Below are 12,878 nucleotides of genomic sequence, written 5' to 3' on the forward strand. Positions count from 1 at the left end.
CCATGCCCCGCCCTCTGTGTGCCCAAAGCCTCCCTCTCCGCCTCCTGTGACTCAGTGACCCGGACTCAACCCCAGCGGCTGCCCCGCCCCCAGGGAAATCCGGGAAAGCCCCGGACCTTCGGGGCCCCACCCCGGGGCGGGGAGAGGCAGAGAAGGGGAGGAGACCGGGAAGAGTCCCGCCTCCCCCCTCCTTCCCTCCCATCTCCTGCCTGAGTCATGCCCCCAACCCGCCTGGCTTGTTCCCCACCCATCAACCCCTCTTCGCGGTGGGAGGGGAAGTAGGGGGGAAGCCAAACTGCTCCCCTCTCCTGCAGCACCGGCCTCGGTCGCGCTGACTCTGGCCTGGCGTCTGTGTCTCTTGCTGTCTCTCTTTCTCTCAAGATCTCTGCGCCTGTCTCCATGTCTCTTTCTCTCTGTGCACCTAGGATTTTCCGAGCACCCACCCCGGTGCCCTGGGGGCCCTGGCTGGGTGCAGGGCCCCCAACGCGGGCAGAGACACAATCAGTGGAGCGCTCCCCACCCTCACCCTACCCCCAGCCCCTTTAGACCCACAGCCGAAGAGGCACGTGGAGTGGCAGAAATGGAAGAGAGGAGGGAGAGGAATCGTTCCTGGCCGCCTGCCGAGTGCCAGTCCTTGCCCCGGGTGGGTCTCTTCACTCCCACTAAGGAGGAAACGGCTCAGAGAGGGGAAGTGTTTGACCAAGGTCACCCAGCGAGGAAGTGGGAACCGAGATTCGAACCTGCGTCCCAGAGATGCCAAGGCCTCCTGAGAGGCAGAGAAGCAGACAGCAACTGAGAGACAGAGAGATGGTGACAGACACAAAGAGACAAAAGAGAGAGACAGAGACCGAACAGAGCACACAGAGACAAACGCGGGGGTGCGAAGAGAAACACCTACTCAGACAGGAGAACCAGAGAGACAGTTACAGACTCAGCGATAGAGAGGCTGAGAGATAGAGCCAGAAAGACAAAAACAGAGGCAGAGAGACTGAGAGCGGCCCTTGGCAGCAGGGGTAGGGACACCCCCCCACCCTCCGACCCCGCCTCCTCTCTCCCCACCCCTCCTTTCCTCCCACTCCCCCGCCAAGGCCTGGCTGCCCGGGGCGCCGCGGGCCGGGAGGGGGCAAGCGGGGCGCGGCGCGGGCGGGGCGCACAGCAGGCTGCACCGCAGAGCGGCGGGAGCAGCGGCGGGTCCAGGAAACCCCTGGGGCGTACGGGTGGCCCCGGGGGGGGCCGGGGGCGGGGAGGCGGGCGGCCGGCACCGCCCCGGCCGACAAAAGTCCCTTCAGTTCAGCCGGCTGCAGGGGAAGTCCCGGCGCCCGGCGAAACCACCCTCCCGTGCAGCCGAGCCCAGCAGCTCTCCGGCCGCCGTCCCCGGCGGCCCCATGCCCCGATGCCCCGCGGGGGCCATGGACGAGGGGCCCGTGGACCTGCGCACCCGACCCAAGGCCGCCGGACTCCCGGGCGCCGCACTGCCGCTCCGCAAGCGCCCGCTGCGCGCGCCCTCCCCGGAGCCCGCCGCTCCCCGCGGCGCTGCGGGCCTTGTTGTCCCCCTGGACCCCCTGCGCGGCGGCTGCGACCTGCCGGCGGTCCCCGGGCCCCCCCACGGCCTGGCCAGGCCGGAGGCGCTGTACTACCCGGGTGAGTGGCCCCCCGAGGGTCTGGGCCTGGTAGGAGCCACACAGAGCATAGGGTCACCAGAGCCAGGAGACACAGCTGGAGGCACAAACCCGTGTATCTCCAGGAACCTGGGGGACAAGAGGATATAACCCCAGGTTCCAGGGATACAGATAGGAGATCATCAGGGAGCCAGTAAGCTGTGCCTTGGGACACAGGCATCTGGGGGTTTGGGGACCCTGTGGGGCAGAGCCCAGGGGCTGAGTGACATGGGGGGGGTCAGGGACAATGCCCACTGGTACAAATATGGGGGTGTCAGGGAATCAGGACACAGAGCCTGGTGTCCTGGGGACAAAAAAGTACAAGCTCTTAAACCAGATGTGTAGGGTTATGAGGAAGCTGAGCTGGGCTGGAGAAACTGGGGTTCCTTGTATCCTGCTATTAGAATCAAAGGAAGTCAGGGTAACAGAGACTGGGGTTCTAAGGAGACAGATACTGAGGATCTCAGGATGTCACAATATCAGGAACCCAAGATATCTGGAGACATGGGCATTATGAAAACAGAGATGGGGTTCTGAGCACCCCAATACCTGGGATCACAAGGATCCAAGGGAATGAACCAGAGCTCCAGGGACCCAGATACCAGGGGGTCTTGAGGACCCAGGGGAACAGAGACCCGGGGTTCTGGGTACTCAGTTATGTGGGACCACAAGCGATCAGGGTCCTATTTGAGGTCAAGATCAGGTGGGCTGGAGGGGATCGGGGGACTGAGGATCCTAAGATTGGGTAATTCTGAGACTCTGGGTAATTTAGAGGCAGGATGAAAGATTCAGGGGTCTCCAGACAGAAAGCCTCAGGGCCCCAAGGCCTGGTATTGGAGATACGGGGACCTGGAAACTTGGGAGTTCAAGAACAGAGGACCCACAAGGATCAGCAGAGGACAAAGACCACACACTTTTCTCTCCAACCCATCTCCATCCCTGATCTCAAGAAGGGGTGTCCCCTAGCACAGCTGTAGCCGTGTCACCATCCCCAATTGACCCCCAAAGCTGCAGAGAGCCCTTCTCCAGAGCCCCAAGACTTTAGGTAGTTTCTGCACCTTCCACCCCATCAGTGTGACAGCTGGAGAGCCTCAAGCTATATGCGTCAGGAGTTCTGCCACGGCCTCCCAGCTTTCCCATTCCAAGAGTAAGAACGCAGGCCTCAGTTTTCCCCGTCTGTGTGATGGGTTGGTATAGATTTGCCTGCTGCTGTGGTCCCCCGCCTTTTGTTTTTGTTTTGCTTTGTTTTGTTTTTTTGAGACAGAGTTTTGCTCTGTCACCCAGGCTGGAGTGCATTGGCGTGATCTCAGCTCATTGCAACCTCCGCCTCCCAAGTTCAAGCAATTCTTGTGCCTCGGCCTCCCGAGTAGCTGGGATTACAGGCATGCACCACCACACCTGGCTAATTTTTGTATTTTTAGTGGAGACAGGGTTTCACCATGTTGCACAGACTAGTATTGAACTCCTGAGCTCAGGTGATCCACCCGCCTCGGCCTCCCAAAGTATTGGTGTTAGAGGCACGAGCCACTGCCCCGGCCTGCCATGGCCCCTTTTTTAACAGTTTGATCTAAAATTACCCACACGTGGTGGTGAGCATCTGTAATTCCAGCTACCTGGGAGGCTGAGGCAGGAGAATCGCTTGAACCTGGGAGGCGGAGGTTGCAGTGAGGCAAGATCGTGCCACTGTACTCCAGTCTGGGCAACAGAGCAAGACTCCATCTCAAAAACAGTTTGAACAGGCTTCTGGTGACACCTCCTCTCTCCCTCCATTCTCTCCAAACCCACTCTACATTTATCCCACACCCTGCACCCAGCTCTTCATCAGCCACACAATCACTCCGCAGACAGTCCCTCGGGTTCCCTGCTAGGTGATGATGGGTGCGCCCTCTGTTCTTAAGGGACCCTTTGTCTGATTGGAGATTGGGGTCAGAAGGTAAGTGACAATAAGGGTGACCAGCCCTGGAGGGAGAGGAAGCTGCCGGAGCCCAGAGGAGGGATGTGGAAGGGGGTTTGTTTTAGGCCCTGAGGACCCAGTATAGGATGCAAAAGGGACCTGGGAGAAAAGGTAGGTGACACTGCAGGAGCAAAGATCTAGAAGTAGGGAGCGATCTAGAAGTGGGGAGCAGGTTGAGGGTCTGTGAGTGTGGCCTCACCCATGTCCCTCCTCTGTCCTCCATTGCCTAGGAGCCTTACTGCCTTTGTACCCCACTCGGACCATGGGCTCCCCGTTTCCTCTGGTGAACCTGCCTACACCCCTGTACCCCATGATGTGCCCCATGGAACACCCCCTTTCTGCTGACATCGCCATGGCCACCCGAGCAGATGAGGACGGAGACACGTGAGTGATAGTCGCCTATTAAGGGGAGGGGTGGTTGGGAAGACCAGCTGTCCATAACACAGGGCCACTCAGCTCCCGTGGACCTGAGTCAGAACTCGGTCTCCACCACAGGCTGTGTGACCTTGAATAAGGCCCTTCCCCTCTCTGAGCCTCAGTTTCCTCCTCTGAATAATGGGCACCCGGAGAGCATTTACTTCCTAGGACACTATTTTTGTTTGGTTTTTGTTTTTGATTTTTGAGACAGGGTCTCACTCTGTCGCCCAGGCTGGAGTGCAGTGGCACGATCTCGGCATACTGCAACCTCCACCTCCCAGGTTCAAGCAAGTCTCGCGCCTCAACCTCCCCAGTAGCTGAGACTACAGGTGCCCACTGCTAAGTTTTGTATTTTTTGATAGAGACAGGGTTTCACCATGTTGGCCAGACTAGTCTCCAACTCCTGACCTCCAGTGATCCACTCACCTTGACCTCCCAAAGTGCTGGGATTACAGGCATGAGCCCCAAGCCCACCCCTAGAACACTATTTTTGGAACAGTGGTCTTCAGATTTTTTATCACAACTTAAAAACAAGAAAGACAGTTCATTGATTAACTTACTATATGAATTATACATGTAAAACTCCTATCAGTGGACCTGGCATAAATGTTGAGTGTTTGTTAATATTACTATTACTTTATCTCAAACCCAGCACACACACACACACACACACACACACACAAACCTGAAATTAAAATTGCACAAAATGAAACAATACTCACCCTTACTATGTGGGTTCTACTTTGACATTTTCTTATTTTCTTTTTTTTTTTTTTTCTATTTTTTTTTCTGAGACAGGGTCTCCATCTGTCACCCAGGCTGGAGTGCAGTGGTGCAATCATAGCTCACTGTAGCCTTGATCTCTTGGGCTCAAGTGATCCTCCCGCCTCAGCCTCCTGAGTAACTGGGACCACAGGCACTCCTCCCACACCTGTCTAATTTTTGTTTTTGTTTTTGTTTTTGTTTTTTTTGTAGAGACATGGTGGTCTTGCTATGTTGTCCAGACTGGTCTCAAACTCCTGGGCTCAAGTCATGTTCCCACCTCAGCCTCCCAAAGTGCTGAGATTACAGGTGCGAGCCACTGAGCCCAGCTTTACAGCTTTACTTTGCCATTTTCTATTCTAGTCGACTTCATTGTTTTGTGGTCACAGCCCACTACATTAATTTGAAGATCCCCTAAATTGATTTCATAACCCCCACGGTTTATCACCTGCAGTTTGAAGAACATGTTTGTGAGGCTGCTGAGAAGTGTTGCACGGGAGGGTTTAGTCTGTGCCTAGCACATAGTAAGCACTCACTACAATTGATCATCATGATTCTTATTATTCTATAGACCTGGGTTTGAATCTCAGCATGGCCACTTTCTCCTCACTCTATGCCTCAGTTTCCCTCTCTATAAAAACAGGAACCATCACGTGTGAGGGTCTCTGGGAGGAAGAAATGACATGATTTATACAAAGCGCTTATGTGAGAATTAGTCTGGGGCCTGGAAACCACAGGTAGAGATGAACAGGCCTACTTCTGCAGAGAAGTAGCAGGGGGGCTGCTCCGCCACTGGCCCACTGAGTGATTTCATGTCACTGAGTCTCAGTTTCCCTATTTGGAAACTGGATCTCATAATAGCACCTATCACAATTAGGATTCAGTGAGATCTTGTATACATGTTTTAATACAGTGCACAGAACAGGGCTGGGCAAAGAGTAAGTGCTCAATGCATGGAAATGGGTAGTGTTTGAGCAGAGCTCCCAGGGTGGTTGCAGGCCATCTTGAGAGCCCTAGCAGGAGAAAGTGGCTGAGATTATAAAGAGCTAATAAAACCTAGTTCCCTCCCCTTCTAGGTACCTCTGGGGGGTCATCTATGAAGTGGACTTAATTAGTCTCTGCCCCCAGGGGTGAACTCTCCATGCCGTTGAAAAGCAGTGTGCTTGCTAGAGGCCGCTCGGCCCACCAGTCTCCAGTCCCGGGCCCTCCCCCCACCTTCCCTCCCCGACTCTCCCCCAAGGCAAACACTTCTGCCTCAGCTGCCTGCTGGGGGAAATCCCTTCCCGCAGAACTTGACCGCAACCCAGCTGCTCTGCCTCCCCCACGTCAGCACCCGTCACTCACTCGCAGCCTCCCCCCTCCTGGCGCTTCCTCCAACCTTAACCCCTTCCGCTGGGGCTGAGACTTTACCGGAACGGGCAGCGGCCCGGCCCCAGCCTGCGCCACCGGCTCCACTTCACACCCGCGGGGGCGGGCAGTGGGGGCGAGGAGGGCGGGGGACGCTAAGTCTGGGTCCCCGCAGAAGCCAAAAGGTTGGGAGGCTGGGCTTGCATCTTCTCACAGGCGGGTACGAGCCTTGGGGCATTTGGACCCCCAAGAGGTTAGGGACTGGGCAGCTAGAAACCTGGGGAGGGGGCGGGATGACGGGGGGCGGGGTGGGGGGGATGTTCTGAGTCTCAGAAGGCAGAAGTTGGGAAACTGTATTCCTTAATCTCCGAGGGGATGAGGAGCAGCTTGGCAGCTTGGGGACCTGGCACTCAGAGGGACTTTAGGGGCAGGACCAGATACAGAAATTTGCAGAGTCCCTTGCTCAAAACTTAAGAATTTCACGACAGCGGCGGCAGGACATTCTAAGCGCTGGGCGGGTGAAACTGCTCACGCCGAGGGGCCTGAAAGTCAGTGTCCCCAAAAGGGCAGGGATTGAGGCGCTGTATTTCTGGGTCTCTGAGGGGACAAGGACAGGCAAGGTAGTTTGGGATCCTGGAGCTCCGAAGGACGGGGGACGTCCTTATTCTTAAAGAAGAGTTAGGGCTATTTCTGGCTCCCAGAGAGACGCTGGGAGTGGATGCCGGGATAAGGAGGACTTGCAGCCAGCTGGAGTCTGAACCCTAACGGGTGGAGTTCCAGAGGGTCCCCCAGGCTGGAGGACTCGGGATTATATGCCCCCCCACAACACACACACCTCAAGGGAGCTAGGTCTTCTTTGGCTGGGCTCCCCTTTCCCCCGCCCCATTCGAGGATGGAAGTTGGGGTGCCGGGGGTGGCCAGGGTAGATCCCCGGCGGGACAGGCTTCCCTCCCCCGGGAGCAGGAAGCGGAGCCCCGCCCAGCAGACCTGTTACTGGAAGTCCGAGGGCTGGGTCGCCCCTCCCGTCCCCACTTCCTCCAGCCCCGCCCCACCCCCTGCGGCCCGCGCGTTTATGGGAACTCAGGCCTGGACGGTTTCTCTGAAATCATTCGCTCCGTCTGCCCTCACTTAACCCTGGCCGCCCCGAGAGGGACCTAGGCCAGGGGTCCTGGGAGATGCAGAGAAGCGAGGAGCCTTACCAGGGACACCGGCCCCTCCCTCAACATTTTATTTTTAAATTTGGTTTTTCACGAATTAGGAGTCAGGTTCAGCAATTCACCTGCGTGATCGCACCCTGGCATGTGGGCGCTGTACTTCACCTAGCAGAAAACTGAGGCTCCAAAAGGCCGCCATGGCTTTGCCCTAGCACACGGCTAGGCTAGGAGGGGTTGTGGCCCAATTTGCAACTCTGGCCCCAGGATTTCTTCATTTCCATCAGAACCACCTGGGAGGCTGGTTTAAACTGGATTCTACAGACACATTCCACAAGAGAGACGAGTGGTGGTGAGAAAGGAATTACTCAGTAAACAGACTTTAAATAAAGATCCTGCCGCCCACTGTGTACACACAGGTCTCCTTGGGTCCTCCACTCTGTCCCCCATCCCAAGCAAACATGCACAGGTGTGCACACGCACGCGCGCGCACACACACACACATCAGTCTCCAAATAGCTGTTCCAGGTTGGGGTCTCTGGAAACTGAGCAGGAAGTTCCTTGGAAATGCTCTCCAGCAACACCTGTGGGATGAAGGAAGCCCACCTGGGCAGAAGGAGAAGTTGAGCTGCAGTGTCGCCTCTGCGCAGCCTCAGCCATCCCACAGAGAATATTGAAGCTGGAATGGCCTTCAGCATTGGGTTCAGGAGGCTAGGCCTTCTACGCTGGCATTAACCAGTGACTGGATGCCATTGAAGGGCAACTGCTCTTGATTCACATGGGGCGTGACCTTGGGCAAGCAGCTCTCTTCAGCTGAGGGTAATTCCCAAATGGTCTGAAAGCTGATGATCTTCCCAGAAGCTGAGGGAGTAAGTCCTTCAGTCTGGAAGGGGGTTCTGGGCTGTATAGCCTCCAGAACAATGGCCCCATCCCAGTTTGTCCTTATCTCCCTTTTAGTCAAAACTTTTGTTCCAGACTGGGCATGGTGGCTCATGCCTGTAATCCCAGCACTTCGGGAGGCTGAAACAGGAGGATCACTTGAACCCAGCAGTTAGAGACCAGCCTGGCCAACATGGTGAAACCCTGTCTCTACTAAAAATACAAAAATTAGCTGGGCGTGATGGCACACGCCTGTAATCCCAGCTACTCGGGAGGCTGAGGTTGGATGATCGCTTAAACCCAGGAGGCAGAGATTGCAGTGGTGTTGTCTCGAGCGTGAGACAGCACCACTGCACTCCAGCCTAGGCGACAGAGCAAGACTCCATCTCAAACAAATAAAATAAAACAAAAGGGTCCCTCTGGCTGTTGTGTGGGGGACAGACAGTAGAACATAGGTGGAATCAGGAAAACCATGAGGATGGAACTGTGCTAGACCAGCAGGGAGCCAGTGGTGGCTAAAGCAGGATGGAAGGAGTGGGTGGTAAATCAGGATGGAAGGAGTGGGTGGGGAGAAGTGTTTGGATACTGGGGACATTTCCAAAGCACTCAACACATTGGAGTTATCATTGCCAACAGCATGAGGGTGAGAGGTGAACAGCTCCTAATGCCTGTGATTCTTTCATTTCCCTACCCCCAGGCCTCTCCATATTGCTGTGGTGCAGGGTAACCTGCCAGCTGTGCACCGGCTGGTCAACCTCTTCCAGCAGGGGGGCCGGGAGCTCGACATCTACAACAACCTACGGCAGGTGAGGCTGGGTCTGAGGGAGGAGGGGCTGGGGGCCTGGGCTCCTGGGTCTGAGGGAGGACGGGCTGGGGGCCTGGGCTCCTGGGTCTGAGGCAGGAGGGCTGGGGGCTTGGGCTCCTGGGTCTGAGGCAGGAGGGCTGGGGGCCTGGGCTCCTGGGTCTGAGGGAGGAGGGCCTGGGGGCCTGGGCTCCTGGGTCTGAGGGAGGAGGGGCTGGGGGCCTGGGCTCCTGGGTCTGAGGGAGGAGGGCTGGGGTCTGGACTCTAAGTAGCGAGGTGCTCCAGGCTCCCGGTTCCTGGGGAAGAAGGGCTCTGGGGTCTTGGACTCCTTGTTCCTGAGAGGGAGGGAGCCTAAAGACCTCCTAGATGAGGACGGAGGGGGCTGGGGACCCAGAATCCCGGTACTAGGGAAAGAGGAGGTTGGAGGCCCAGTCTTCTGGGTCCTGGGGAAGGAGGAGCATGGGTCCCCCACTCTTGAATCTGAGACAGGAGGTGTCTCAGGTTTCTGTTCCTGGGGAAGACTGCAGGATGAGGAATAAGGGTTCAGAAAACCTGAGGGAGGCAGGACTAGAGAGCAGGGCTGGACACAGGTCCCTCACAGTCACTGTTCCCCAGACACCGCTCCACCTGGCTGTGATCACCACATTACCGTCTGTGGTCCGGCTCCTGGTGACAGCTGGTGCCAGCCCCATGGCGCTGGACCGCCATGGCCAGACGGCCGCCCACCTGGCGTGCGAGCACCGCAGCCCAACCTGCCTGCGAGCCCTGCTGGACAGCGCAGCTCCTGGCACGTTGGACCTGGAGGCCCGCAATTACGACGGTAAGTATCTACCGCGGGGCACGGCTGGGCTATCCAGCGGACCTGGAGTCCATCAGCGTCCACAAAGCCCCAGGCCTAGGTTTCACCAAGCCTTCCCCTCCCTCAGGGCTCACCGCCCTGCACGTGGCAGTGAACACCGAGTGCCAAGAAACCGTGCAGCTCTTACTGGAGCGCGGTGCCGACATCGACGCCGTGGTGAGCGCGCACTAGGAGCTGGGAGGGAGCCGGGCCTTAGCAGGGGCGGGGTCTTGTCGGGGGCGGGGCCAGTGTGGGGCTGGCGTGGGAGAGCGCCCGAGTGGGGCGGGGCTTGGAGTATCCGACCCAAGAGAGAGGCTGGACCCCACGAATGGGATGCGGTCGGGATGCGGGTCGCCAGCTGCTGGAGCAGAGCTTGGAGAAACTCAAAGACCTTCCCTCCCCGCCGCAGGACATTAAGAGCGGCCGCTCCCCGCTCATCCACGCCGTGGAAAACAACAGCCTTAGCATGGTGCAGCTGCTGCTGCAGGTGCGTACAGCGCCCCCTGAGCCTCGCGCCCACCCTGTCCTCTGACCCCAACCCGGCTCTGGCCCCAGCCTCTACCTCCGACCCCGCCTTCCAGTTCTGGCTCTTGCTCCTGCTCCGCGTCCAGCTCTCACCCTTCCTTTAAGGCCTAGTTCTCTCAACCCTCGGACTCCACGCCCCTGGCTACGAACATGTCCCATTCCTCCCCTGCCCCCTCAACGGCCTAGGCCCCGCCCTGCGTTGGCCTGGCCGACCCCACCTTCCAGCTAGGCCCTGTCCACGCATTGTCCTTCCCCCCTCCAGCCCCCCCAACTCCTTAGGGCGCGGGCCTCGGTGTCCAGCTCCGGTTCATTCAGCGCCGCCAGCGCAGTCCCGCTTGGCCCGCCCTTGGCTGTCGCTCCTACCTTCCTGTGACCCCACCCCATCCGCTGCCGCCCAACGTGCCGGCCACCTACCCGGGCCTCCAGCCTCTGTTCCCTTGCCCCGGGTGACCCGCGCGCTCTCCTGACCCGGCCCTCCCGCCCCGCAGCACGGCGCCAACGTGAACGCACAAATGTACTCCGGCAGCTCCGCGCTGCACTCAGCGTCCGGCCGCGGGCTCCTCCCGCTGGTGCGCACACTGGTCCGCAGCGGCGCTGACAGCAGCCTCAAGAACTGCCACAACGACACGCCGCTGATGGTGGCGCGCAGCCGCAGGGTGAGCCGGGGCGGCTGTGGGCATGCCCCTTGCACACGTGTGTCCGCGGGCTGGTGGCAGGAGAGTGTGCCAGAGCGCAGAGGTGTGAGGGTGTCTGTGCCGCTGCGTGGTGGGGGGTGGGTGAGTCTCTGAGAGCGAGGGTGTGAGTTCCAGAAATGAGGAGAGACTGGCACTAAGAAAAGAAGTGCCTTGCCCATCTTTTCCTACTGAGAGATGGAGAGGCCACCATCTGGATCCCGTGAGCTAGGAGGGATAGAAGGAGAGAGGGCTGTGAGGCAGGGGTGGCTCTATGGTGACGCCCATCTTCCTACAGGTCATCGACATCCTGAGGGGGAAGGCCGCCCGGCCTGCTTCCACCTCCCAGCCAGACCCCTCCCCTGACCGGAGCGCCAACACCTCCCCCGAGAGCAGCAGCCGCCTCAGCTCCAATGGTGAGAAACCGCTCCCAACCTCCAGCCCTGGCGCCTCCTCCCTCAGACCCAGGAATCCCAACCCACGGCCCCTCCTCCCTCAGATCCAGGAGTCCAGGCCCCTAGCCTCCTCTCTCAGACACAGGAATCCCAAACCGTACCCCCTCCTTCCTCAGCCCCAGGATTCCAGGCCCCTAGCCTCCTCCCTCAGACCCAGGAGTCCAGACCCCTGGCCCCTCCTCCTTCAGACCGCAGCCCCTCCTCCACCAGACCCCCCCCAGCCCCTCCTCCCTCAGACTTCAGCCCCTCCTCCCTCACACCCCCAGTCCCTCTTCTCTCAAACCTCAGCCCCTCCTCCCTCAGACCCAGGAATCCAGATTCCCAGCCCCTCCTCCCTCAGACCCCCAGCCCCTCCTCCCTCAGACCCAGGAGTCCACACCCCTGGCCTCTTCTCCTTCAGACCCCCAGCCCCTCTTCCTTCAGACCCAGGAGTCTAGGTCCCCAATGCCTCTTTCCTCAGACCCAGGACTTTAGACCCCTAGCCCCTTCTCCCTCAGACCTCCTGCACCTCCTTCCTCAGATCCAAGAGTCCAGACCCCCAGCCCCTCCTCCTTCAGACCCCCAGTCCCTCCTCCCTTAGACCCAGATCTCAGGCCCCAGCCCCTGCTCTCTGGGTCTAGCCTCTCACCACCCTCCCCCTCTGTCTCTCTTCCTTCCTCAGGTCTTCTCTCTGCATCACCGTCCTCCTCACCCTCCCAGTCTCCCCCCAAGGACCCCCCTGGATTCCCCATGGCTCCTCCCAATTTCTTCCTTCCTTCCCCATCTCCACCTGCCTTCCTGCCCTTTGCCGGGGTCCTCCGAGGCCCTGGCCGGCCGGTGCCCTCCTCCCCAGCTCCAGGAGGCAGCTGAGGGGGATGGGGGGGCAGATCTTGGACTCATGAGGAGGGGCCCCCTGCCCTGTGGGGTCAACCCTTCTGGAAACTGTGAAGATCTCACTCTGCCCCCCCCCCCATCTTCGGGACCAGGATTTGCACAGAAGCACATGCACCTACCCATACAGCCCCTCTTCTGAGCACAGTTCCCCCATCTCGCTCCCTGCCCAGAACTCTGACCCCAGTATTCTCAGGCACCAGTCCCTGTCCGGAATGCCACCCACATCTTCCATTTCCGTGTCCCCTCCCAGAGCTGGTGGACCCAGGGAACAGCCACTCCCCTCCACACTCTACCAGACAACTGAGGAGGGGAGAGGTGGGCTGTAACGGACACGGATCACGATGTAAATTATTAAGCATTTTGGTTGGATTTCTTTTGTAATAAACTATTTTTGTACCATATCCCTTGGGTGCATGGGCCTCTTTCATGAGATGGACCTGGCGGAAGTGCCTTCGTGTGTGTGCACACCCGTGCACTGAATCCAGTTGACTCCCAGAGTGATGTTGTGAGTCTCAGACAGACAATCTCCTGTGTATCACTCTGGGA

The 12,878-nt window shown here is 58.6% G+C and overlaps 1 protein-coding gene across 1 annotated transcript; it reads left to right on the forward strand.

Annotated features, from left to right (window-relative positions):
• Positions 1-1,154: 1,154 nt before the first annotated feature.
• BCL3 (B cell CLL/lymphoma 3) lies at positions 1,155-12,733 on the forward strand. Its single transcript, XM_025367369.1, has 9 exons — positions 1,155-1,641; positions 3,843-3,996; positions 8,866-8,974; positions 9,586-9,790; positions 9,897-9,985; positions 10,218-10,295; positions 10,822-10,989; positions 11,303-11,420; positions 12,121-12,733. The coding sequence occupies exons 1-9, from the start codon at positions 1,386-1,388 to the stop codon at positions 12,306-12,308; spliced, it is 1,365 nt and encodes a 454-aa protein (XP_025223154.1). The 5' UTR covers positions 1,155-1,385; the 3' UTR covers positions 12,309-12,733.
• Positions 12,734-12,878: the final 145 nt, after the last annotated feature.

Source organism: Theropithecus gelada, chromosome 19, assembly GCF_003255815.1.
Source record: "Theropithecus gelada isolate Dixy chromosome 19, Tgel_1.0, whole genome shotgun sequence".
Classification (NCBI taxonomy): Eukaryota; Metazoa; Chordata; class Mammalia; order Primates; family Cercopithecidae; genus Theropithecus; species Theropithecus gelada.

Excerpts from the sequence above, each read along its gene's own strand:
- BCL3 (XM_025367369.1), top strand. The coding sequence starts at position 1,386 with ATGCCCCGATGCCCCGCGGGGGCCATGGACGAGGGGCCCGTGGACCTG. Across the intron at positions 9,986-10,217 it reads GTGCCGACATCGACGCCGTG|GACATTAAGAGCGGCCGCTC; the intron begins GTGAGCGCGCAC and ends TCCCCGCCGCAG. Across the intron at positions 10,990-11,302 it reads TGGTGGCGCGCAGCCGCAGG|GTCATCGACATCCTGAGGGG; the intron begins GTGAGCCGGGGC and ends ATCTTCCTACAG.